General features: G+C 42.3%; 1 protein-coding gene across 1 annotated transcript; it reads right to left on the bottom strand.

Annotated features, from left to right (window-relative positions):
* Positions 1 to 705: 705 nt before the first annotated feature.
* On the bottom strand, positions 706 to 3,888 carry LOC122641702. Its single transcript, XM_043834988.1, has 3 exons — positions 3,705 to 3,888; positions 2,953 to 3,609; positions 706 to 1,148 (listed from the first exon to the last, which is right to left on the bottom strand). Exons 1-3 carry the CDS (start codon positions 3,847 to 3,849, stop codon positions 787 to 789), a joined length of 1,164 nt encoding a protein of 387 aa, XP_043690923.1. The 5' UTR covers positions 3,850 to 3,888; the 3' UTR covers positions 706 to 786.
* Between the last annotated feature and the right edge of the window lie 23,690 nt (positions 3,889 to 27,578).

The following is a 27,578-nucleotide window of genomic DNA, read 5'->3' as shown; positions in this document are numbered from 1 at the left end:
TAGTTGGAAATTACATGTAAAACTTTGAGTGACAAAATTCATTACAATTAAGTCTCTCCACTTTAACAATATTGCATAACAGACTTTCAAGTTTGGAACAAACAACTTTCAAAAATCTTAATCCATTGTAACAATCATTACTGATAATCTGGACCATTGATTAGACAAAAAAACATTTATAAGGCATAACTATTTAATAATCAAAATAATATTTAAATATGTTTACAAATAATTTAAAAAATTATCACCGAGCTCAAGATTTCGTTCAATATTCTTCTTAAGTGGGAAGTAGATTCTATGTTGGGCATCTCCTCTACTCACAGCTATACATTGTGAATGTAATCGATACTCTGCGTGTCACCTCATTGACCCTATGTTGGTGTAGGGGCCACGCGACTGGGCAGCGTTCTTATTCCCATAAATAAAATAAAAAAATAAAAATAAATGTCAGGTTTGCATATTCTACCACAATTTGGATCCTCTACTGCCGAGCTGCTCAGCAGGACCATGCTGCCAAGACACGGTGAGGCGCGCAATGACCCTTAGCCCTGCCTGAGCGCCATGCCTAAATGGGGGTAATGCGGTCATTGCATGTCTCATCGTGTCTTGGCAGCACGGTCCTACAGGGCAGCTTGGCAATAGAGTATCTGGATCATGTGGTCAACCAACCCAATTCTCTTCCGAACCCGACCCAACGCCATCCCTTATCAAACCAAATAGTAACTTACCAAAGAATGAACCAGATTTTACTCACTAATGTTTTCATGCCTACAAGCAAGCAGCAGCCTAGAAACATAGCCTTTTCCTACATGCCTCAAAGGGGAGTGAAGAGTACAAACTACAACATCCTAATTCTTTAACAATCTCTTCAATCAAACCTGCAAATATGTGATCTTGTATGGCTAAACCAATTCTCCCCAACTCCCGTTTCTCTCCCCTGTGCACTTCTTGACAGACTTCATTTACACTTTCAATCATCGCTCTGCTGCTTGTAAACGGCGATATCCAGTCCAGTTTCTTTGGTGGCAACCAAAAATACTCGCAATCATAGTCTTCTCTGCGGCCAGAAGGTCTTGGCAGTGATTCAGTTGTAATCCTCCTGTGAAAGGAGAAGCTGATGTTGTCTTCTTTTGATTTTTCTTGTTCTCCTGCACCATGCTTTTAAACGTCAGTGATAGAAATCCTCTTTGAACTTCGTAGTTAATCCATTTTAGAGTATTCCAGTAAGTGGGCTACAGATTCATAGCCCAGCCCATATGGTGAAGGCTTCTTTTACAATTTTATCTGTGATGCGTGAATCATCCTACCGGTCTACCCAAGAACCAAACCAAATTGGGTCAATAACTTGGTACAAGATTTTACTCTTGGGCCTGGATCAGTCAATAAAATATTAATAAACATCTTAATTTTTTTTTTTAAATTCAAAACTGAAAAAAAAAAAAATGAAAACACCTAGTTTTAGTGAAATAATGGACAAAATAAAAAACAAATTTACAATAAAAATGTAAAATCTTAGAAATAGTTTTCAGAACAGTTTTTTATGAATTTTTTGGTGAAAAAATCCATTCAAAACCAAAGTACTTGTGATCCGGATCAGCCAATCCAAATTCGAATCTGATATTAATGCAACAGCTGATACCAATTCCCATTCCAAGATCGGCCAAGTATCGATATCGGCTTCGATCAATATCGTGTTGATCTAGCAGATCCAATATGGATACCGATATCTCAGACCATGTGGGGAAGTGAGCCATAATAAACTATTTAAACTAAGCCAATTGTTTGGTTCCCTTTTGCTGTCCCAACAATCTAATGCCTGCCCTGCCTAATCCTGATTCTAACCGAATTTTTTTCCAATGCGTTTCTGATTGGTGCGATTTTCTAGTGCCTCTCGCAAGAAGAGGATGGAATCCACCCGGGCAGAGTGTTCGGTCAGATGCCCCGAGTGGATCCCACCCCCCTCTTGTGAGAGGCACTAGAGAACCGCACCGATCAAGGAACCATAGATGATAATGATTCTAACTGAGGGGCATATGTGCATGGACCCATTTCTAATTTCCTGGGAAACTTATTTCTTGGGCTTGGCTTGGCTTGGGCTAAAAGTCGAGACCCCATACTGAAAAGAGATCAACCATTGGCTCATTTTGGCCTATCCCAGCTCAGGTTTGGAAACCTATCCAAAGATTGGATTAGTGTTATCGTCTTGTCCAAACACCCTGAATATGTGCATGCTAGTCTTGTTTTTTTTTTTTGGGTAAAAATATGTGCATGATAGTCAGTCCTGCACCAATGATGCACTCTTACTCTCACGGAAGGTGGGGACCACCTAATATCATGCGTTCCACCTATAATATTTCCTTTACATCATGCTTAACCGGATCTTCACTTTCCAAGGCTGCAACGGCTTCTTTTTTGACTCTTGTCTTTGAAGGTTTGACCAGGCACTCGAGTGTATGGGACCCATTGATTGGTGTATACTTAATCCATTCTCACCGGATGATCTAAACCGTTGGATCTTTTTGCCTATAAAATTATAGGACAAAGTCAATTAATCGAATGGTTAAGAATATCCTCTTCATATAGGTTGGATACTATTCTTGACATGCCTCTTGTCAATGGTTACACCACAACGTGGCTTGGCCTTACCAGACAGACCCCTCGGAGGACGAAAACTTTATCCTTCCGGAGAATACAGTTCTGACTTTGCAGACAAGACATGAGGAGCTGACGACTTTACAGCTCGCTATTTACAGCTCTTGTTTAACCTTTAATTATCAAAAGGCATTTTACCAGAAAAAAAAATTATTACAATTTTTTTAGGTTTTTTAGTTTTTTAGGTGAAAGGCATTTGTAGTTGTTTCAATGTGAAAGGATGAAAGTTCGTCCTACCATGGGTTCTACATACTATATTTTTCATATGGAAAATAGTTCTGGATGAGTGAAGTGATGAACCTTTTTTGTATCTTTTGGAGACGAATGGCGGAGAAGAGATCTCATCGAGCACCGAAACGGGACTCGGCCGCTCACCGTTATAATCCGAACTACTTTTGTGCGTCGTTATCGAATCCCTACTGTCCAATTGGTACCAATACCGACGTTTCGGCCCATAACTCACAGGCGCTTTAAGCTCACTTCTCGGGCTAGCTAAGCCTCTACTCTCGCTTGGGCCGGTAAGTCCGTCTGCCGCCGGTGACGGACACTGAAACTGCTCCGACAATCGTATGGATTCGATGATCTTTCTAAGCGCCTTGAGATCTTCGTCACATTTCTCCAGTGCTCCCAGCAGCTTCTGCCGCTTCTCAGAGGCGGATTTCGGCGACGCCACTGGGATCTCATCCAATCCCATCAGACGCGCCACCAGGGCTTGTGGGCGGCGGAAATTCTCCGGTGAATTGACGGAATTTGATCGCAGGATGTCCGCTGTTAATGTTGGGCTCCTCGGTGCCTCACAAGAGAATCTCCGGAAGTCGCATTCCGGAGGAGCACATTTCCCCAACGATCGTATATCTTCTTCTTCTTTCATTTTGGTTGTTTTCTCATGGACTGTGTCTTCTAGCGAAGGCTTCGGGATTTTAGGAGGAGAAGGGGAGCCTCTGTCCTGTTTCCGAGCTGGAGGACATAAAGAAAGAATGACTAAAAAGAATAAAAAAGAACATCGGAAAATAAAAAGAGGAGGAGATGAGTTAAGTGGGAGGATAAATTACCAGAGGTGAGCAATTTCCTGCGTTTTTGGTATTTCCAGACAAGGTGGAAGAGGCCTGACATGCAGCCAATGCTTTTGGCTTGGTGGTTTTCTGGCAAAGTTTCCCGGCGAGATGATGATGATAGTGGATTTTCTTGTCTCTTCATTTCTTCTGTTGAGAGAGAGAGAGAGAGAGAAAGAAGAAGAAGAAGAAGAAGTAGTAGTAGAAGAAATGTAACGAATGAGGATTTAGGTCTCGGGCTTAGAGAAAGAACGTTCGTTAACGTAGTTACAGCACTCACTTTCTACTTTTTCAACGTAATTGAACTTCAAGGAAAAATGGGCTTTGATTTGCTTTATTTTTACATAATTGCCACTACCATGAGCTGTTCTAGTCAAATTGCCCATTAGATGGCAATCCACCCATCCAAATAGCCACATTTAAAGTTTGGGGTGCCCCATCTAAGCCAAATGGCTTATGGTTCACTATCTGTTCAACGTTCAGTTTTCCACTTCTAACAATGGATTGAGTTTCTCTTCACCGTGGGTGAAGATATTCCTTATTTTTATTGCCATCAAACGTGCCATAACTTTTCAACTTTGATATTGAATTTAGGAGAAAGTTTCCCTTCATCGCACAGTGACGGTTCACCATATTATCCTAGGGTTCACAAACTCTTATAGTTTTAGTATGTTTCGTAAAATACTCTCCTATGCGCATCTGAAGCCCACGGTGAATGGATTCACATTCATCGTGGCTTAACAAAGCTTGATCCTAGAAATTCTATTTGTTAGATAAAATAATGCAGATTTTTACTTTTGTACAAGAATAATGCATATTAAATATATAAGAAGAAAAGTTTCATGATTGAAAGAAATTTTAAATAAAGTTTGAACTCCTAACTCACATTACGAGTATGAATGTAAAAGGACTGAATTTGACTCAAATATAATGATATCCATGCATGTATCCAATTCCAATGGATTCAAATAGTTAGCAAAACCAATTTTTCGAATACGGATTCTCTTAAATGGATATGAAGACAAATTGAATATAATTTTTTTTATTATCCATTTTAATCTCTAATGGAGACTCAAGAGTGGAGTCGTGAGTCTGGAGAGAGTGGTGTTGTGTTCTATAGTGTTTGCGTTGAGCAACGGAGAACTGAAGAAGATGAAAATTCTAGAAAAGAGAAGGTCAAGGACTGAATGTACTACCCCTCTAGGGTTGATGTTGAAGTGTCATGTCTGAAATTACATAGATGTTCTCATGAATCTTTTTTTTATATACATTTATTTTCTTGTTTAATTACTTGTATTATACCATGAATTTTATATCGGTATTTTAGCATTATAAATAGAGATACTTGGTCGTGTAGCCCCAACACCAGCATGGGGGCCAATGAGAGTGCACGTTAGGGGATGGGGTTTTTTTTTTTTAATTTCACAAGGGGTGCTACGGTAAATTCATGCACTCCTGTGCCTAGGCACAGTGCCTAGGCACAGGAACCAAACGACCAACTAGTGTTCTTTAAAAACAACCGTTAGCTCGGTTGGTTGGTGCATGTCAGTTGAGTGCATCACCACCCAGGAGGTCAAGGGACCAACTTCTCCTGGTTGCATTATTGGGGGAAAAATGGCCCCTCTCTTGGTAGTTGTAGATTCTCCCTCCTCCCCTCCTTCCCCCTCCCCCCTCCCCTGTAGTGGTAGAATCTCCTGTGGTTGGTAGCTAAAGTCCCATTGGGCAGATAGGTAGGATAGTCTAAAAAAAGTAGTGTTCTTTTTCCCTATAAAATATTATTTAAGAGGAAGAGATTGTTGTCTGATCGTGTAGCGCTTGCACCAACGCAGGGAACAACGAGAGTCCACGCAAGAACATCAACAGAGATGTGATTTTTTATTTCATGGAGGGACAATGCTGTACATTTTTTGCGCTCCTATGTTTGGGCGTAGGAGCCGTGCGACCAGGTAATGTTCTTTTTCCCATTATTTAACCATATTTTTGTAATCGGATCTAAACGGATCAAATATTATCATATCGAAAATTGAAATATCCATATCCGCATCTGATTAGTTTTCAAATGGATTCAGATAGTTTCTAGAAGTCAATTTTTCAAGTAATGATTTCCCTAAATAGATACGAACATGAATCAGATATTGATTTTCAACAATCCATTTACATCCCTACATAATAGAATATAGCATCCCTTCCTCGATGCCACAGAGATCTCAGTGACCCCTACAAACTGGGGTCCCCTCCCTCATTTGAATAGAATCGGATTTTTCCTAGGAAGCGCACCTCAGAGTCCAGATTCACTTGTTTTCATGTTCGGAGCCGTGTTTTGCTTGTCCCAGGGTCCATCCCACCCCCAGCCTTGAATCCTTTGGCCCCATTACCCTGTAAGTAGACTGGATCGCTAGGATCCTCAAGCACATTCTCACACATTTTCGCCTTGAAGCCTATAAAGCCCATATAGTGCAATGATTCTGTTCAAAGATCGAACATTTAGCTCATGAGTCTTCCATGATGCCGTTATTATGCCCGAAGTCTAAGCATCAAAAACCAACATTTGCAAGCCTTTACTCTGTCCAACAGAGGATAAGTTGATCATGTGTCTCCACGTACCTAAGCTGGGGCATGTCACCCACCTTGCATTCTTTGTTGCTGGGATAATTCTTCCTTCCCTCTACAAATATTTTGATGATAACAAACAAGTTGACACAATCTATTGTGTTCTATTATGTCAACAGGTTTAATGTAATAATAAAGAACGGGTCAAGGCTTAATTCACAAGGAAGCTCAAGACAAAGCTTGAAGAGATCAAGCCTGTAAAGAATTTCCAAGATAAATAGCTCTTGAAGAAAAGACTATTTGAAGATTGAAGAACATCTCGTAAAGAAGAAATCAAGTTGAAGATGCTCATATGCACATACACCAACACACACTTGCATAATTGTAACTGCATATGTATAAACGAAATTGTATTTTCATCATATAGAGACTCTAGGAAGGTACTTAAAAACCCTAGAAGTCCTTAGCATTCATTGGGAAAAGAGTGGACCAAAGACTATCAGAGATAGGCTGGCAAAATGCTTAAAAATCCCAACCGATCGATCGCCTGCAAAGCCAAATCAACCGCTAGAAACAATGAGCAACCAGTTTCAACCGGTTCCCTCAATCGGTCGCCCAACGCCTGCCGGTCACACAATCGGTTGATCGGCTATCGACCATGTGAACTTAAAAGTCCTAACGGCTATTTCTAGCGGTCGACCGGTTGAGCTAAAAACTATCCATTTTATAGCTGTTAGAGCAATTTTGACACATGATTTTTGAGTATTAAATGATGCCTATAAATACCAATCGTGTCACCTATTTACCATCACTACAATCCAAAAGAATACTTTACTGTGAAGTGAAAAAATTAATACAAGCTCTTATTACTAGTATTCTCAACTCAAGAAGAAAGCTTAGTTACTCAAGCTTGACATCATCACTCAAAGACTTATCTTCTTCTAGTATAAAGCTCAAAGGTCAAGCATCTTCATATTATTCATTGCACATTCACAATTGCATTGTATAAAGTAAGTTGGAACACTTTCTCTTAGGTAACATTTTCTTTTTAATTTCTCTTATTAATTATTTTCTTACTCTTGAGTCAGGTTGACTCTAGACAGGTAAGGTGTGCTTATATTTTCCTAGACTGTACTTAGGTTTTGTAAGGGATTCTCTTATTCTTAAAAGATTGTGGGATTCTCTTATCCTAAAAAGATTGTAGGATCTTCTTATTCTGGTAAAAAGATTTGTAAAGGTATTTTCCCCTCCTATTGTAATGAAAAGGAAAAGATTAATGTAATTCTCTCAAGGTTGAGAGGAGTGGACATAGACTCAAGGTTGAGTCGAACCGCTATATGCTTGTGTTTCTCTTGTTTTAATTTACTTTAAATTACATTGTCTTGAAACTCTAGTATAATTTTAAAAGAACAAAAATTCTACTAAGGTAACCTATTCACCCCCTTCTAGGTTATCCAACACTTGGTATTAGAGCCGGATCTCACTTTAAGAGTCTAAAAGATTAATGGGATCACATCACCCTACTACACTTGATGGTCTGAATGTATTAAGACCACCATCGTTTAATGGAAACAAATTTTCTTGCTGAAAAATTAGATTCAGGAATTTCACATGTGCCCACAATCTTGATGTGTGGCATGTGATTGAAAATAGATCACACCTATACTCTAAAATAGTAGATGGTGAAATCGTGCTAAAGGACACATTTGAACTAACCCCCTTTGAAAAAGAGAAAGTTCAACATAATTATGAAGCTATCACATTTTTACAATATGTATTGAGCAATTCTGAATTTAATAAGATAGCTATGTGTGAGACAGCTAAGAAAATTTGGGATATTCTTATGGTTTCATATGAAGGAACCTTACAAGTAAAAGAATCCAAAATGGACAAACTTATTCATAAATATGAACTGTTTAAGATGTTAGAAAACGAGAATATTGCTAGCATATTTTTAAGATTTATTAACATTATCAATAACTTGCAGGCTTTTGGAAAAACCTATACCAAATCAGAAAATGTTCGAAAGATCCTCAGATCACTACCCCCAAAGTGGAGACCAAAAGTAACTGTAATCAAAGAAGCCAAAGATCTTGAAAAGGTAGGTATGGATGAATTATTGGGTTCTTTACTAACTCATGAAGTTGAGTTGAATGAAGACGAAAAATATGTTGAAATAAAAGAACCTAAGAAGAAAGTCATTGCACTCAAAATGTCAAATATATCTGATGACGAGAGTGAGGAGGAAGGCAACATCACCATCTCTGATAAAGAAATGTCTTTAATAATCAAAAAATTTTAAAAGTTTCTCAAAAGAAGAAGAGAAAAATCATCCAATAAAGGAAGCTCTTTCAATGAACAAAAAGGTAAATTTCCATCCAAAGATAAAACTGTAAACAAAAAGGATATTATTTGCTTTGAATGTCAAAAGCTAGGACATTTCAGAACCGAATGTCCAAAATCTAGAGAAAAAAAGAAAGCCTATGCTGCAGAAATTTCTTGGGACTCTAGCAAAGAAGAACAAGAAGAGGAGTTCAATGATGAACAAAGCTATCTAGCACTTATGGAACTTACTCAAGAGGAAGACAATGATGAGGTAACTTCTGGATATATCACAACATCTAAATATAGTGATATCTGTAATAATATAAATACTAATAACAATAATAAGAATGACATTGAGAAAGGTTTTGAAGCACTATATAAAACTAGTCAACGACTAGAGATAACCAAAACCAATCTTGAGAAAGAAGTCATTTTATTACATAATAAAGAAGATGACTTACATTCCTATTTCAAAGCTTGAAGAGGAGAATGAAAAATTGACGACTGTTCTAAATACCTTTACCAAAGGATAAAAGTCCTTAGATGCTCTTCTTGGTACATCACAAAAAGGACCTCTGGACAAAGAGGGACTAGGCTATAATGGGAGAATCTCATATCAACCCAAAGTGTAGACACTGATTTTTGTCACCCCCCTTGGCAAGGATGACAATGGGACACGGACGATGGGCGACGCATCCTCCCCTTTCTGAAGCCCCAAAATACCTGTCCCATGGGCCCAAACACCTTCTAGAACCCAAAAATGGCCCATTTGGGCCCAACAAGTGAAATGAGGGGGACCACACTATCCACGGCATCGTGGACAGTGTCCCACGGCCCTATAGAGGTCCCCCACAGTAAGGGTGTACGAAGCCACGGTGTCGCAGGGGTTTTCAAAGTCAGCCTGCTGACGTCGCCCACGACGCCGTGGAGGACTTTTCTAGGCCAAGCTGTGGGGCACCCTCCCCTATAAATAGGAGGGTCCCCCTCCCTTCATTTCATGGAGTCTTTGGGTAGGGAGACCCTCCAGATGAGAGATTTACCTCCTCTTGCCCTAATTCTCCCTTTATGAGCGACTATTAAAGTGAGGCTTCCGGTTGTGGGTAGATCCTTCGATTACCCATAACTCCTTTCACTCGAGTTCGTTATCTCATCTGTTCATGGGTAGCGAGTAAAATACCCCTATACATCTATTATTTTGTCCGCTTGTCAATAGAAAAAGCTACCAAAAGGAGCTGTTATTCTGTCCAAAAAATCGATATCGGTCTATTCTTCCATCTCCCCTGAGCCAAGGGAATACCCTCACGCAGGTATAATTTCTACACTTTCATTGGTCCAATGTAGTCATTAGTGTTTTGCCATCTAAATGTACATATTGTAGATGTTAATGTAGCATACATAATATGGTCCCTATCATAATAGAATGAGAGAGGATATTCGTCATTAGTCGCATCTATAATAGAGAGACCGGCTTTCGCCGGGCAAGATGGGTGCCTAACACCTTCCCATGCTTGTAACTTGACCTTTACCCGAATCTTTGACTAGATCACATGGAGCCTTGTAGCCCGACTCCGTTCGTAATGGACAGCGCTACACTTATTGGGCCCTAGGCCCTAACCCTAGGTGACGACTTCCTTTTTTTTTAATGTATTTTAATGTATGGCCCCAATCCCCTGATGACACCCCTGTACATAGAAATTAATATTCCATGTCGCCAACGAGGCTGCGGAAACCTCACTACCACGAGGACCATGGTACTTACAGTGGCGACTTTACTAGGGAATAGTGGGTAAACTCGAGGTCAAGCTTCCTAAAGTAGATGCTACCAACAAATGTACGAATATTCTCTCCAAAGTTTGTATAAAGATCTGTGTGGCTAACATTTCTGTGTACTAACTGCATCATGCATAGTATTCAAAGTGAAATCAAATGAAGAGGGTACTGCCTGTCGCTCCTTTACCCTCGGGGAGGTGGGGCACGTCATAGTAAGTACTCTGAGATTGGATGATATCTGCTTCCTATACCACTTTCCTGCACACACGCACTGTATGGGAACACTTTTACCCCGTAGTTAGTCATGGGACCCCATGAGTAGTCATGGGTAATTCGTGGCAAAGCTACAGCCTTTGATATGTACCATACGAGTTTAGAATCACCAGCGAGGGTATTCACTAGTGTGCTATAGGGTGCTTTAGCCACTCAAAAAAGGCATTAGTCTAATTACTCTGGGACTGTGTGACCTACTCTCCAGGTATATTAAAAGAACCATGTACTTGCAATTTGCAACCATGAGCGATAGCTATACCAGTTCTGTCAGGGGTGACCTTTTTCTATCCTATCAAGCCTACCCATTACATGCATCATTTAGGAAAATAGACCATATATGATTAGGGTACGACACAAACTAACCCTTGTTAGCTGTAAGAAGGACCAAGTTTAAGGTCACTTGATGACTAATTTGGCTTTAATACGAGACGTTGTTGGAAACAGGGAATTCCATAGTCCCGCGATAGTCCCTCGAAGAAAGATGGGAGTCCACTCCTACATGATGGAACCCTATATGTCCCTAAAAAATAAGAGCATCTCGTATTGATTCAAGATATAATCATTAGGGACCTGAAACTAGGTTTTCTTCTTTGTTTGTTTTTCTTTTTAAGAAATGTTTTGGCGATGATGGCATTCGAAGCATAGTAAAAAAGAACCACTACAGTACCGAAAGTTTCGATGCTGACTTCGATTACTTGAGCCGCAACAAAACAAAAAATATATACAAATAAGGTTATACAAAAATAAAAGAACAAAAATATATAATAATGGAGAAATTGATTCTAAACTGTCTAATATGCGAGCATTCTCAATTCCATCAATACCTAAATTAGGTCTTCTCCTCTTTTTTTTGTAGAAGCACAATTCCATACCCGAATGGATCATTCCCGCCCGTCTGGATCTGACGAGAAGGAAGGTTGGTCCGAGTCAGTCCGTCGCCTTTCCCAAATTCACTGTCTTCTTCTCTTCCTTTCGATTCTTCAACTGAGATATCACTTGGGGACAGCATGGATTCGACAGATGATCATTTGTCTGAAAGTCACGTGGAGCATTGAGTGGATAGGTTGCAGACAGACATGGCCAAAATGTGATAACTTATGGCACAATTGGTGCAATCAGTCAATGAAATCTCTAAGGGCGGATCTACATTTGGGCCAGCTGAGCAAGAAGTCAGGAGGACCATCCTTGCAACCCCCAAGACTCCGATCACCATACTGGTAGAGGAGGGGGATGATAGTCATCCTTCGGATCCTCTTAAAATTGAGAGAGAGAAGAAAATGAGAGAGAAAGTGGCTGAACTAGAGGTGGCTGTCAAAGGCAAGGTCAAGGAAAAAGATGAAGAAGATTTGATGTTCTTTCGTGAGGGAGAAATTCCTAAAGACTTCAAGTGGAAACTGGACAAGTTTGATGGGTCAGGAGATCCTAGAGCTCACCTCAATATTTTTGCCCCCATCGCTAGGTTATGGGGGCTCTCTGAGAACCAAATGGGACAAGCGTTCTTGTATTCCTTGGCCAGATCTGCACTGCGATGGTTGACCTAATTGGACCATACTCAAACCCAATCTTGGGCATCCGTGGTAAAGGCGTTCACGAAACAATATTCGTACAATACTGAGATGGACATCACTCGGAGGGAGCTGGAGACCCTAAGGCAAGAACCAAATGAAGAATTCTCAAACTTCATCATGAGGTTCAGAGAAAAGGCCGCAAAAATGTGGAATCACCCTACAGAAGAGGAACAAGTCGAGATATTGCTGGAAAACTTGTATGGAGAATACCGTGAAAAGATATACTACCAGCATATTAAGACATTTGATGCCCTCATGACCATTGGAAAGAAGATTGAAGATAAGATCTTCAAAGAAAAGCAAGCCCAAGGCATGACCCGTGAGGCCACAGGAAGTTACACTGTAAGGAAAAGTCTAAGAACAAAGAGAAAAAACACGACAGGAGCAACTCACCAAGCAGCCAAAGTCCAGGTGGTAACCACTGGGACCACACCCCTTATGATCCAAGCCCAGCCTGAACCTCCTAAAAGGACTTTTAACTTCGGAGGGATGACACCCTCGTTGTTATTTACCAAGGTAAAAAAGGAAGTGATGATCAGTTCAGTTCCCCCCAGGGCCGTGGATCTAAATAATCCACCCGTATGGTATAAGTCTAACCTCTACTGCCATTATCATGACCAGAAAGGCCATCACATGGATAGGTGCACGTTCCTCAAGCATGCGATCCAAGACTTGATTGACGAGGGAAAAATAGAGCTTCAAGTGAAGTAGCAGCCAAAAGTTACTGCCAACCCCCTACCCGCTCATGGGGTAAACATGCTCCAAGAAGATTCTAAGCAAGTGGACCCCATCTCATTAATCCAACCGATCGAAAAGAAGAAAAAATTAATGAAGGCACATGTTTATAGAGAAATTTTGGTAAAAAGGCATAAAGGAGAAAAGAGGTGTTCAGTTCAAAAAGAAGTTTCCCAAGAGGTAGATCGTCCGGACTCCCCTTTCTATCATCCAAGGTCAGCAGGCGCTATATGGATGGAATACCCAGCACCAGAGTGGAAAGCGCCACAACCGCTCTTGAAAGGAACCTATTCTCCCGAATCTTCCATAGGGTCAACATGTTGCAAGGGGAAGCACCAATTAGGGACCCGACAACACTAATCCAGCCTATCCCGTGGTATTTAGGGAAAGATGAGCAGGCACGCCAAGTAAGGGCTGAGAAGATGCAAGTTTGCATCCATTGTGTAAGGACGAACTATGATGGAAATATCCGAACGGGTGGACAATTGTGGGACATGGCAGGGGCATGGCATCCAATAATCGGCTTTGAAAATTGGACTTCTTAGAATTTGGGCTGGAAAGCCTCGATATAGGGACACCTCTAAGCAAATTTGGCCTCTCACCTTTCAAAATTTGCCACCTAACCACTGAAGAAGTAGAGGTGAACGAGTTCACCAGAGTCACACCCAAGCTTCTAAGGTAGTGTCGACATTAGTCATAGGTCAAGTTCTATCGAAAGAAATCTCTCTTATCCATATAGGGGGAGACACTGATGATAGTATGGATGAGGCGGATGACCTAGAAGTCCATAAAGAGTGGATGGAATATGCTGAAGAAGAGAAAGACCCTACGATAATCCAAGAGGGATTCTACGTAATGGATTGGGTAAACAACATCAGAAATGATGATAGTGATGATCCAACCAATCTCATCTAGCCCATTCTGTTGAGTGATGATGAAAGCAGAGATGATGAGGAGATATCATCCCCGAAAGCTCCTGGACTGTGTCTAGAGAAGATTTCGAACGCTGGAGCATGAGCGTCTTCTATCAGATATCAGACATACTAGACATCTCCACTAATACTCAAGAAGTCCTCTACAAGGCTACTTCTCTATTTCCAGATCTGGTGTGCATCAGTTTCGTGGCACGTTGTGAAAGACTAGTAATGCTAAATGAGAATGATGTGCTCACTCGGACTCTCCACGAGTTGAAAAACATGGCGTGGTTGGCCAATGCCCTAGCACATGATCTAGTTGGAGCCCCTCCGGAGGACCTTCTCCTATATTCAAATACCTTATCTTACCCTGAACCACCCAGGAGGACTGAAACATGGGAAGCATGGGTCAATGACATCAACCTCAGAGAATCTCACATCGACCCAACCGACAACATCCATTCTATGGAAGTCAACAGTGGAGACGATTCAATAGGAGAAGGATCATCTGAAGAAAGCAAAGGCGAGCAGGAAATTGGGCCTAGAGAGTCAGATGATGAAGAACCCGAATGGGAAGAAGACACTGAAGATGAGAGCTCTGATGGAGGGGTAGAACCTTGGCAACCAAGGACGCGCCTAAAAAAGTATGAGAATATCTGTGGGCTGGCGCCATGGGCTTTACCGTTTCAGGTAAACAAGATCCATAGGAATGTTGAAAAAATTCAAGAGATGCTCGCAAGAATGGTGGTCATAGGTGACAAATACCAAGAAGAACTCCAACAACTAGAACTTGTTAAGGAGCAGTGGTCGCTCCCTCAAGCAGTTTACCATTTAGAAAATTCTATGAGATTGACTTTGGCCTTGGCTCAGGATTTGTGTGGGACTCCTCCTTCTTCTCCCAACTGTGGAAGCAGGGAACATTATGCATGGATAAAGGCACACGATGATTTCCTTCTCTGTCAGGTCAATGAAGAAAAGCGGCTTAAGATCCGATAAGGAATATCCACCTGATCACAAGAGGAAGAGAAGCATCACCAATTCTACAAATCCTTGGCAGAGGAAAAAAAATGCACCAAGCTGCCCTAGAAGCTTTTTAGGCCATAAGTTAGCTGATCCCAAAGATTTCAATAAGCTCTGATCATCACCTCATGGTCCAACAGATTACCAAGAAGCAAGAAACCTTGTTTGGAATCCTAGGCCAAGCTCAGAGATCTATTGTAGCTTTGATAGATAAGGAAGAGGTTAACCAAGAAGCAAAAAAGCAGAGTCATCCCAAAACCCTTATCATCATCACAGACAGTGATATGGAAGATGATAACCTGTGCCCAGTGGAACTAATCATCAAAGGGAAGGTTTTTGAAGTCGCAGAGACCAGAAGTGGCAAGAATTTCAAGAATAAGGGGTTAACGGTGGAAAAGTACCAATCTAGTCAATCAAGGCCAAGTGACGAACCAGAAAATTGACTATTGGACCAACTGAAGAAGGCTCAAGCCAATATCTCAATCTAGGGATTGTTGATGGCCTCACCTACTCACCAAGAAGCTGTTTTGAAGGCGCTTACTAAGGTACAAGTACCCATAGAAATGGGACCAAAAGAATTGTCTCACATAGTCGGGGCCACCTATGCCATCCAGTCACTCTTTTTCTCAGAGGAAGACTTACCACCAAGAGGGAGGAATCATAATAGAGCACTTTACATCACTGTAGATTGTAACAAAATCAAGTCCCTCAAGTTCTAATTGAAAATGGATCCGCTCTTAATGTGATGCCTCTAAGGGCTGCAAAATGCATAGGTTTACCCCTTGACAAAATGAAGCCGTCCAGCCAGACCATCAAAGCATATGATAACTCTAGGAGGGAGGTGATTAGGATTCTCACCACCAATATCAAGGTAGGACCGGGTTGTTTCACCATAGATTTCCAAGTCATCGACATTCAGGCATCCTTCAATATGCTGATTGGAAGGCCATGGCTGCATTCAATAGGAGCCTTAGCTTCAAGTCTCCATCAGAAGCTGAAGTTCATACATGACCAGAAAGTGATCACCATTTTCGGAGACCCAAAAATGGTGCATACTTTGGCTAACATAGAGGTGGGATGTGCGCCCTTACCAGAAGTACAATTAGGAGGGTTTGAAATCGATAACATCTGCATTACTTCTGCAAACAAAGAAGATTTAATCCCAAAAAAATTTCCAATGATATTGAGCAGGGCCTCTGTAAAGATCATGAAGAAAATGAAGTGTTTTCCAAGGCTGGGATTGGGAAAGAATCAGCAAGGACTCCCAACATTTCCAAAAATACAAGCCAATGTCAACCATTATGGTTTAGGTTTTAATCCAAGAAGGGATCTAAAGAAGAATGCTTCAGGATAAAGAAGCAGTGTGGCAGGTGGCATTCCTTACTTTAAGACTCTGAATGGGTACTTCATGAAGGAAGGAGAGAATTTTCCATATTGTGGAAACCGTGAGTCATGGTTTGACCAAGAGAAAGGCCAGCTTCAGCTGAGGTTTGAGATATTCTTTGCAGATGAAGTAGACCGGATGGCCATGGAACTAGATCAAGCAAGTAAGGATGGAATCCAAGAAGATCAAGGGATTGGTGAGTTGTTCAAAGTAGCAGTAATCATCGAGGAAGAAGAAGAAGGCCAGCACCCCATGTCCTCATACAACCCCTTCAAGGATCCATAGCAAATTGGGCAAGGATGGTGGAGAATTTCCATATCAATGAGTGTGAAGTTGTAGCCACCTCTAGCTTAGTCCTGTCTGAATCTATTTTTGAGTCTGTGTCTGTTTGTACTCCTCCTCTTATCATGAATGAAATTGCTGATTCCGAATACAATTCTTCTTCTTCTTCTTCTTCTTATTCCTCTGAGGATTACAATATTCTCGAACATTGTAACTTGCTAGAACAATTGGAGCAAAGAAGAGCTCAACCCGTCCGAGAGGACACAAATCTCATAAATCTAGGAACTGACCAATGCCCTCGAATGATCAAAATTGGTTCTTCTCTTAATAGTAACGAAATATCCCAAATGATCTCTCTCCTCAGGGAATTCGAGGAAGTCTTCGCCTGGTCCTACAAGGACATGCCTGGCATTGACCCAAAGATCGTGCAACACAGGCTACCTATGTATCCAGACGCCTGCTCGATCAAATAAAAACCAAGGAGGATGCGGCCAGAATAGAGTGAAAAGATCAGAGAAGAAGTCATCAAGCAATGGAATGCAGGATTCCCCCAAGTGACTCAATACCCTCAATGGTTATCCAATATTGTCTCAGTTCCCAAGAAAGACAAAAAAGTCAGAATGTGTGATGATTTCCGTGACCTAAACAAGGTCAACCCTAAGGATGATTTTCCACTACCCCACATTAACATATTGGTCGATAACACTGCTGGCCATGCCCTACTGTCCTTCATGGATGGTTTCTCAGGCTATAATCAAATCAGCATGTGCCCAAAGGATAGAGAAATGATGACATTCACCACACAATGGGGGACATTTTGCTATAAGGTGATGCCTTTTAGATTAAAGAATGCTGGGGCAACATACCAAAGAGCCACCACAGCTATACTGCACGACATAATACACAAAGAAGTAGAGGTGTATGTCGATGATATGATAGTTAAATCCATTGATCGGCAAGGTCATTTTGCAGCTCTAAGAAAGTTTTTTGAAAGAATAAAAGAATACAAGCTAAGGTTGAACCCCCAGAAGTGTGTGTTTGGGGCAAGAGCAGGAAAGCTGCTGGGTTTCCTTGTTAGTGAAAGAGGGATAGAGGTGAACCCTGAGAAGATAAAGGCCATTATAGAAATGCCACCACCAAGGATGGAGAAAGAAGTGCGAGGATTCTTAGGCCACATCCAATATATCAACAGGTTCATATCACGTTTAATCGCGGCCTGTGAACCCATCTTCAAACTTCTAAGGAAGAAGGAATCAAAAGAATGGAATGGTGAATGCTAGGACGCCTTCATGAAAATCAAAGAGTACCTACTCTGTCCCCCTATACTGATCCCTCCTGTATTGGGTGAGCTTTTGCTCGTATACCAATCAGTAGGGGAAGCATCGATTGGATCGATGATGGCACAAATTGACAAAAGAGATGGAGAAGAGTATGCAATTACAACCTAAGCAGAAAATTGCTAGAGTATGAAACACGCTATACTCCAGTGGAGAAAACATGCACTTCCCTGGTTTGGGTGACTAAAAGGCTGAGGCATTACATGATATCACATCCAGTTAGACTGGTCTCAAGGATGGATCCAATCAAATATCTTTTCGAGAAACCAACACTGACTGGAAGGATGGCTAGATGATTATTGTTATTATCAGAATTTGACATAACCTATGTCAATCAAGAGTCTGTAAAAGGGCGAACGATCTCAGACCATTTGGCAGCATTTCCTATGAAGACTGACTCACAACTAATAGTGGATTCCTTCCCAGATGAAGATCTGCACTTTATAGAAGAAGACTTGAATGAAGGATGGAAATTATATTTCGATGGGGGCGTAAATCAAAAGGGGTTTGGGGCAGGAGTGTTGCTCGTAACCCCAGAAGATTTTTATTTACCCATGACATTTTGGTTGGAATTCGGCTGCACTAATAACATAGCAGAGTATGAAGCCTGCGTCATCGGGCTAGAAATGGCCTTGTCTGTGGGAGTGGAAAAGATCAAAATCTTCGGAGATTCTTCTGTTGTGATCTGTCAAACTCAAGGAAAGTGGAGAACTAAGGACAAAAAATTAAAGCCCTACCAGGTTTATTTGGAGCAATTGGCCCGATGCTTCAAAGAAGTCTCTTTTGAATACCTACCCAGAGATAGCAATCGTTTTGCAGACGCCTTAGCTACTTTAGCCTCCATGGTAGAGTGTGATTCTCGAGATAGGATCCGACCTTTTCTGATAGAGAGAAGGACTAACCCGTCATATGGAGAGCCAGTCAATGAGCTCACCAAGGATGGAAGAGCTTGGTACGCCCAAATAGTTGATTACCTCAGGGAAAGGAGGTACCCCGAACACTTCTCAGAAAGAGAGAAGAGGCATCTATGGAAATATGCTACCCAATTCATCCTCCAAGGAAGTTTGCTGTATAAAAGTCATATGATGGCATCCAGCTATTATGCGTGGATGAGGAGCAAGCTCAAATCATTATGAAAGAAATCCACTAAGGAATATGCGGGACCACACATAAATGCAAGGATGCTTGACAAGAAGATCCTTAGAATGGGCTATTATTGGGCAACAATGGAAGCTGAGTGCGCCACCTTTGTAAGACGGTGCCATCAATGTCAAATATTCACCAATGTTATCCATATTCCTCCAATGGAGCTGCATTCCCTGAACGCCCCTTGGCCATTTTCTACTTGGGGAATCGATGTAATTGGTAAAATAACCCCAAAAGCTTCTAATGGTCATCAATTCGTGTTAGTCGCCATCGACTATTTCACGAAATGGGTGGAAGCTCAATCTTACGTAGTCCTGACTGCTGCCAAGGTGGTAAGATTCATAAAAGAAAACATCATTTGTAGATATGGTGCACCTCAGCAATTGATTTCGGATCAAGGCTTGCATTTCTGAGGAAAAGTGGAGGAACTCTGTACCAGATTCGGTATTAAGAGGCATAAGTCCACTACATACCGACCGTAAACTAATGGGGCAGTCGAAGTAGCCAATAAAAATGTAAAGGTCATATTGCAGAAGATGGCAGATACGCATAATGATTGGGCGGAGAAGCTCCCATTGGCCTTATGGGACTATCGGACATCAATCCAAACCTCTAGTGGAGCAACTCCATACTCTTGTGTACGGAGTAGAGGTTGTACTGCCCGTAAAAATTCAAGTCCCCTCCCTTCGAGTTTTACTCGACAGCCAATTGCTAGAAGGAGAATGGGTAAAGGCTAGGTATAAAAAGCTCAATCTCTTGGATGAAAAGAGGATGAAAGCCATGGATAATCTTAAGAAATACCAGCAAAGAATGGCTAGAGCGTTCAATAAAGGGGTACGCCCTCGAAACATTGAAGAAGGGGATTTGGTCTTAAGAGAACAATGGGCCTCGATCCATGATCCAAGAGGAGAGTTTCGGCCTAATTGGAGTGGTCCTTACAGAGTCAAAGCCATATTGCCAGGCAAGGTGGTTCAACTCGCTGGCCTTTATGGAGAAGATCTTCGAGGATTAGTCAATATGGATCAATTGAAGAAATATTTCGTCTGATGTTTTAAGCGACTTGAACTACGTTTGAATTGATTCCTCTCAAAGGATACGTAGGTAACTCGGTGTATTCGAGTACGGTCTCAAAAAAAAAGAGAAAAAAAGTATTGTGTTAGTTCCTTCTGTGATCCTGCCATCCGGCATCCCCTGTAAATATAGGTAAATCTCGCCATTTGGCCTTCGATCCATCTCCCAGACCTATAGAAGGTATAGGATTGTTTAGAGCTGGTTATTAACTGAAGACTTATTCATTCCATGCCCAAAGTACTAATAGGATCCTTGATACAGGTGGCATGCGAGGACCAAGGAAAGAAGGGCTAGACGAATAGTTGCGCCAATGGACTCTTTGTATGCATATGGATGGTCCTACACTTCTGGATGATCTCCATCTGACGGTACTAGGAAGGATCAGATGTCTCAGGCTTCATAATGATTTACTCAGGGAAGTTTCAAGGTGCTGGGATCCTCAATTGCATGCCTTCCATTTTGAAAAGGTCAAGATAACCCCAACCATTGAAGAATTCCAGGCTTGTATGATGATACCTCATCGAAGAAAGCTGTTCCTCCCGATCATGCAAAAAGATCAACTTTTTCAAACACTGGAAGAATTCTTCGCCATGGATAAAAAGAGATTGAAGCAGATTCTTAACTACGACAAGGTTGATGCATTGAAAGTGGTAAGAATCTTTGGTAACAACCAAGCCGAAGAAGAAGCACAAGTCCAATGCAGAAAGCGAGCATATTTATTTTGTATGATTGGAAAATACTTTCTGACAACTCTAGGGAAAGGAATGTCTCCAATAATTGCAGAAGTTGTCAATCAAATAGAAGAAGGTTGTGACATCGTTCCCACAGTTCTGGCAAAAACTTTCAGAGGATTAGACCTCATGAGCCAATCTCAGAAGTTTGAAACAGATTTCATCTATGGATCCCCGATGGTCTTCTAAATATGGTTAATGGAGAAGCTAAGATTAGTGGAACCAATTCTGTGCTCTCAACTTCGGTTGATGCATTATCAAGTAAGGAGAGAAATGTAGGAATTCTGTAAGATCCGAGATTCGAAAGGATACCTGGATAAGAGGACTATTCAAGAGATACAATGGGATTGTCATTGGATGAGGACCAAGGTGGACTTATCAGAAATATCTGGATGCGATTATGTGAGACTCATGGGTCTGACTTACACTAGCTTCTACATCCCTTCATTATCGTCCCCAGAGCAAGAATTACCTAAGCTAAGGAATTTTTGAGCACCAGAAGTTCTGACCCAAGAATTGGTGATTGTACTTTCAGAAAACTGGAAAAGGAAAATGTTGTAAACAAGTGATATCCAATTGATCCATCTTCCTTCTATAATCAAATCTATCATTAATAAAATATGTGCTTCTATAAAAAGAGGAGAAAGAATTATTCTGGTATTGGACATACAGAGTAATATGTACAAATGATCCACTTTCAACAAAAAAATAATGAAATCTTTTGGAAACGGACATAAAATAATAAAAAGTGTGTATGTACAACACAAAAGAGAGGAAGGTCAGTCGTCGCGGCAGTAATCATCCACCGAAAGGCTCCCCCTGGTGCCCTCGGACGCCTCATGATCCATGTGTAGACCCTCGATCTCGACTTTGGCACAAGCCAGCTCAGCTTGACATCTCGCCAACTCAGCCTGATGAAGCCTGTCCTGCTCTCTTTGAAAAAGGAAAAGAAGCACGCAATAAATAAAAAGCAAACATAAAAAAAATAATAAATAAAAAAAATAAAAAAAACTCACCAAGTAGTGGATCGTCTCTCCTCGAGAGATGATGACCTCGTTGAGACTGGCCATCATGCACCGCATGTCGATGTACCGGTCCGTGAACACCTACAGAAAACAAGAGGATAAGGGATTTACTTGATACTAAAGGAAAGTAATGTAAAAAATGCAATAAATAATTAAACTTACCCCATCATAGGGAAGAGGAAGGCCGAGGACCTGATCTGCTACCATAGGGGGCGACAGCTCGATGTCCGGCATCCGCAGGTCATCTGGCCTAGTGAACCAGGGATGGTACTAGGGAATGTGATCGTCCATCCCCGCCAACTGTATATGTGGCACACTACCAAAGGACTCTACCTCGGGATCTGCCCCTACTGCCTGCGAGGCATGAGAAGACTGCCCTCGCCTGAAGCTCCCAGGAATGAGAGGGCGAATAGGGTACTGCAAGAGAATAAGAGTTAGTGAGTATAATTCCTTCATTAATTTGGAAAAAAAAAAGAGAAGGAAGAAGAGAAAAAAAGAGGAAAAGTAATAATGTCTTATCTGCGGACCCTCTGGAGTTAGGGGGACACAACTCCTAGTAGAGAAAGGCCGTGTAGTCCCCGATGACGGGCAACTGCTCCACCGACTCACCCACCCGCAAGCGCTGGATATCTGTTGACTTCAGGAGATGGGGGGAGTGAATCTGAGCCAGAGGGAGACAAGGAACAAGTCTCTCCTCAGACTACTGCAGGGACACCTGCTATCCCAAGTAAAAGGAAAACCCCCATGGACCCTCAAAGAGGATCCGACGGGAGCAAAGAACGGATGCCCGAGCAAAGAGCTCTAGCTCAGGAGGATACTCTAAGAAGTAGGGGCGAAGGGATGTCTGTCAAACGCAAAAGGTGTTAGTAAACAAAAAATGCAAAAAAAAAAAAAAAACAATGAAGTAATGATAAGAAGGAAAAATGGTTTTGAACTTACATCCTCGAGCCGCAGCTTGTTCAGGAGACTCCGCATGGTCGGCAGATCCTTGTGGCACCCACTCTTCAATAGAGTCCCTGCAGACCAGTGTTTAGCCCGAGGGAATGTAGTGTCCTCATCCTCTCCTCCCTTGAAGATGGGAGCCCGGAAGGAGAGGATCTCATAACTCTATGTCTGCAACCAAAGCTAAAACAAAAGGAGTTGGTTAGTTTGCATAATGATAAGGATAACTTAAAAATAAAAGGGAAGAAGGTGGAAAAGATGTACCCATATGGTATAGGAGCACCCGATAAGGTTTGGGGAACCCAGGACCAAGAAGTCCATCATATAGAGGAGGTGGATTTAGGCCGAAGCTCCCCAATCAAACCCCACCGCCACATCGAAATCCTCAAAGAAGCGATAGAAGGCGGCATCCACCATCACCTTACTGATCATGTCGCTGAAGACAACCTCAGCTAATAGGTAGAGAAGGAAGCACCTCGCCTCCTGGTCGTGCCGCTCTGGAGGGGACTGGTCAGTCACCCCCTTGGCTTTCTAGAACAGCCTCATAGAAGAAGCTGGAATGCCTCGATGAGTAACCTCCAATCCGGTCATGCTACTCCAATAGGAGAGGCGATCGGCCTGGTCCTCTGGAGTCAATACCACAGGCGCCCCTCCAAATGGTAGCCCCGTGATCATGTAAAAATCGAGAGGTGTGATAGTCACCTCTCCTAGTGGGAGATTGAATGTGTGGGTGCTCGGCCACCATCTCTCCACTATAGCCTGGACTGTCAGGGTGTCCAGCTCACAGATGGGGCAGGCAGCGATGTGCCCCAATCTGGTACACCTAACCCGGGATGACACCTCCGGGCAAAGCTCTGTGTACCACTCCCTCACCTTCTGCGTACTGTAGTACTTCTTCGGCGTAGGGATGGTCTTACCCTGTAAAAAACAAAAAAAGAAAGTGTTAGTTAGATACCAGTACATTGATAACAAACAATCATAACCATAAAAAAAATGCAAATTTAAATATGATCACTCTGGTCTTGTACCAATTTGCGTGCCTAAAAATGCCTAAGTTGATGTTTTTAGGTTTTGCCTCGATCTACATGCCAAAAGACAGCCGATGTGGCGTCTAATGGCATCGCCTTGATTTTTGGGCCAAAAGATTACCAATGTGGAATCTTATGGCCTTGTACCAATGTGCATGCCTAAAAATGCTTAAGTTGGTCTTTTTGTGTTTTACCTCGATTTATGTGCCAAAAGACAGCCGATGTGGTGTTTGATGGCATCGCCTTGATTTTTGGGCCAAAAGATTATCGATGTGGTATCTTATGGCCTTGTACCCATTTGCGTGCCTAAAAATCCCTAAGTTGGTATTTTCGGGTTTCGCCTTGATTTATGTGCTAAAAGGCAGCCGATGTGGCATCTGATGGCATCACCTTGATTTCTAGGCCAAAAAGATTACTGATGTGGTATCCTATGACCTTGTACCAATTTACGTGCCTAAAAATGCCTAAGTTGGTGTTTTTGGGTTTCACCTTAATATGCGTGCCAAAAGATAGCCGATGTGGCATCTGATGGAATCACCTTGATTTCTGGGCCGAAAGGCTACCAATTCGGTATCTAACGGCTTTGTACCCATGTGCATGACTAAAAATGCCTAAGTTGGTGTTTTCGGGTTTCACCTTGATTTACATGCCAAAAGACAGCCGATGTGGTGTCTGATGGCATCGCCTTGATTTCTGGGCCAAAAGATTACCGATGTGGTATCTTATGGCCTTGTACGCATTTGCATGCCTATAAATGCCTAAGTTGGTGTTTTTGGGTTTTACCTTGATTTACGTGCCAAAAGGCAGCCCATGTGGCATCTGATGGCATCGCCTTGGTTCCTGGGCCGAAAGACTACCAATTTGGTGTCTAACGGCCTTGTACCAATTTGTGTACCTAAAGGAACCTAAGATGAATTTCTTAAGACTTGCCTCGATTGATGCGCCCAAGGGTAGCTGATATAGCATCCAAGGGCTTTGCCTTGGTATTTGTGCCTAAATATCTAAGTGCTAACTAATAATTAAACAAATGCAATAAATAAAGAAATACAAGACTCAGGAGGAACACTTACCCCGGGTAACCGCCCCAAGACGGCGCCGCAGATGTGGCGAGAGGTGTCCCACAAGGTCATCTCGACTGGGTACCAGTCTGCCCGATCATCTGCCTCAGTGGCCCCCAGCAACGGGCTGTGAGAAGACTGTCACGGGCGTCTATGATAGGCCATATCAACTCGAAATGCGAAAAAATGCAAAAAAATGGCAGAGTTTCAGGTTGAAAAGGGTGCAAAATGAGGGGGGGGACCTCTCCTATTTATAGGGGGGCCTCCCGTGACCACGGCTCCGTGGAAATCTCCACGGCACTGTGGGATACTCCCCATGGTACCATGGCCACCGACACCCCATGGCGTGGTTGAACGGTGCTGCCCAACCACGATGCCGTGGAGACCCCCTCACGGCGCCGTGGTTTCCCAAAAAAAAAAAAAATCTATCGCGATGCCGCCTCATCGTTACACATTTCAAAATTGATCGCGATGGCATCTCATTGTTACACATTTTTTAGTCGCGATGCCGTCTCATCGTTACACATTTTTCGATCGCAATGCCATCTCATTGTTACACATTTTCCGGTCACGATGCCGTCTCATCGTCACACATTTTTCGGTTGTGATGTCATCTCATCGTTACACATTTTTCGGTCGTAATGCCATCTCATCGTTACACATCTTTCGGTCACAATGTCGTCTCATCGTTGCACATTTTCAAAATTGGTCGCGATGCTGCCTCATCGTTACACATTATCCGGTCGCGATGCTGTCTCATCATTACACATTCTCGGGTCGCGATGCCGTCCCATTGTTACACATTTTCAAAATCGGTCGCGATGCCGTGTCATCATTACACATTTCAAAATCGGTCACGATGCCATCGCATTGTTACACATTTTCAAAATCGGTCGTGATGCCGCATCATCGTTACACATTTTCAAAATCAGCCGCAATGCCGCCTCGTCGTTACACAATCGGTTGCAATGCCGTCTCATCGCTACACATTTTCAAAATTCGGTCGCAATGCCGTATCATCGTTACAGCCTTTGGTCACAATACAAATGTTTCTCAAGGTTTATTGAAGGATTTCATCATGATTAAATGCATGTTTTGGCAACTCTGCTGCCTTTGAGCAAAGCGTCAGCAGTAGATGCTCTTGGTGACAAAATCAGTTGGTCTTTTGTCTTTGCCCTTCGGCTGTTGGTACAGGCCTAGGCCAAAGAGGGGCAAACTGTAGACACTGATTTTTGTCACCCCCCTTGGCAAAGATGACAATGGGACATGGACAATGGGTGATGCATCCTCCCCTTTCTGAAGCCCTTAAATCCCTGGCCTATGGGCCCAAATGCCTTCTAGAGCCCAAAAATGGCCCATTTGGGCCTAACAAGTGAAATGAGGGGGACTACACTATCTACGGCGCCATGGACAATGTGCCACGGCCCTGTGGAGGTCCCCCACGGCAAGGGTGTACGGAGCCACGGTGCCACAGGGGTTTTCGTCGTCAGCCTCCTCCACGGCGCCTATGCTGTGGGGCATCCTCCCCTATAAATAGAAGGAACCCCCTCCCTTCATTTCATGGAGTCTTTGGGTAGGGAGACCCTCCAGATGAGAGATTTACCTCCTCTTGCCCCGATTTTCCCTTTGTGAGCGACTATTAAAGTGAGGCTTCCGGTTGTGGGTAGATCCTTCGACTACCCACAACTCCTTTCACTCGAGTTCATTATCTCATCTGTGCATGGGTAGCAAGTAAAACACCCCCATACAGCTGTTATTCTATTCGCTTGTCGATAGCAAAAGCTACCAAAAGGAGCTATTATTCTGTCCGAAAAGCCCACAACGGTCTATTCGTCCGTCTCCCCCTGAGCCAAGGGAATACCCTCATATAGGTATAATTTCTACACTTTCATTGGTCCAATGTAGTCATTAGTGTTTTGCCGTCTAAATGTACATATTGTCGATGTTAATATAGCATACATAATATGATCCATATCATAATAGAATGAGAGAGGATATTCGCCATTAGTCGCATCTATAACAGAGAGACCGGCTTCTGCCAGGCAAGATGGGTGCCTAACACCTTCCCATGCTTGTAACCTGACCCCTTACCCAAATCTCTGACCAAATCACATGGAGCCTCGTAGCCCAACTCCGTTTGTAATGGACAGGGCTACACTTATTGGGTTCTAGGCCCTAACCCTAGGTGGCGACTTCCTTTTTTTTTAATGTATTTTAATGTATGACCCCAGTCCTCTGATGACACCCCTATACATAAAAATTAATATTCCATGTCACCAACGAGGCTACGAAAACCTCGCTACCACAAGGACCACGGTACTTACACAAAGGCAAAGGAAAAATTGTGTATCAAGAAGACAAAAGGTTCAATCAAGGTCATGCATCAACTTCTCATGCTCCTCATTCAAGAAATAAAGAAAGAAGTCAAAGGTATGGAAAACAGAACAATTATGTCTTTCAATGTGCATCTCAAAGAAGGGATAGACCCCAAAGAAACTTTGCACCTCTAAGAATCCAAGGGCATTACCATCAACCTCAGACTCCATACATGATGGAAAGAAGGCCTAGACCTCAATACACTCCTAAGTCGTATATGACTTATCATCTTGAACAATATGGCTATTATTGATCAAATGTATACCAAAAAACTCAAAGAAGAAGGAGGCCCCAAAAATATTTTGATCATTAAAAGCCATAAAAACCAGTAAGGGCACC

This window comes from Telopea speciosissima, chromosome 10, assembly GCF_018873765.1.
Source record: "Telopea speciosissima isolate NSW1024214 ecotype Mountain lineage chromosome 10, Tspe_v1, whole genome shotgun sequence".
Classification (NCBI taxonomy): Eukaryota; Viridiplantae; Streptophyta; class Magnoliopsida; order Proteales; family Proteaceae; genus Telopea; species Telopea speciosissima.
Note: the sequence above shows the minus strand (reverse complement) of the source record. Positions and strands in the feature narration are given on the sequence as shown.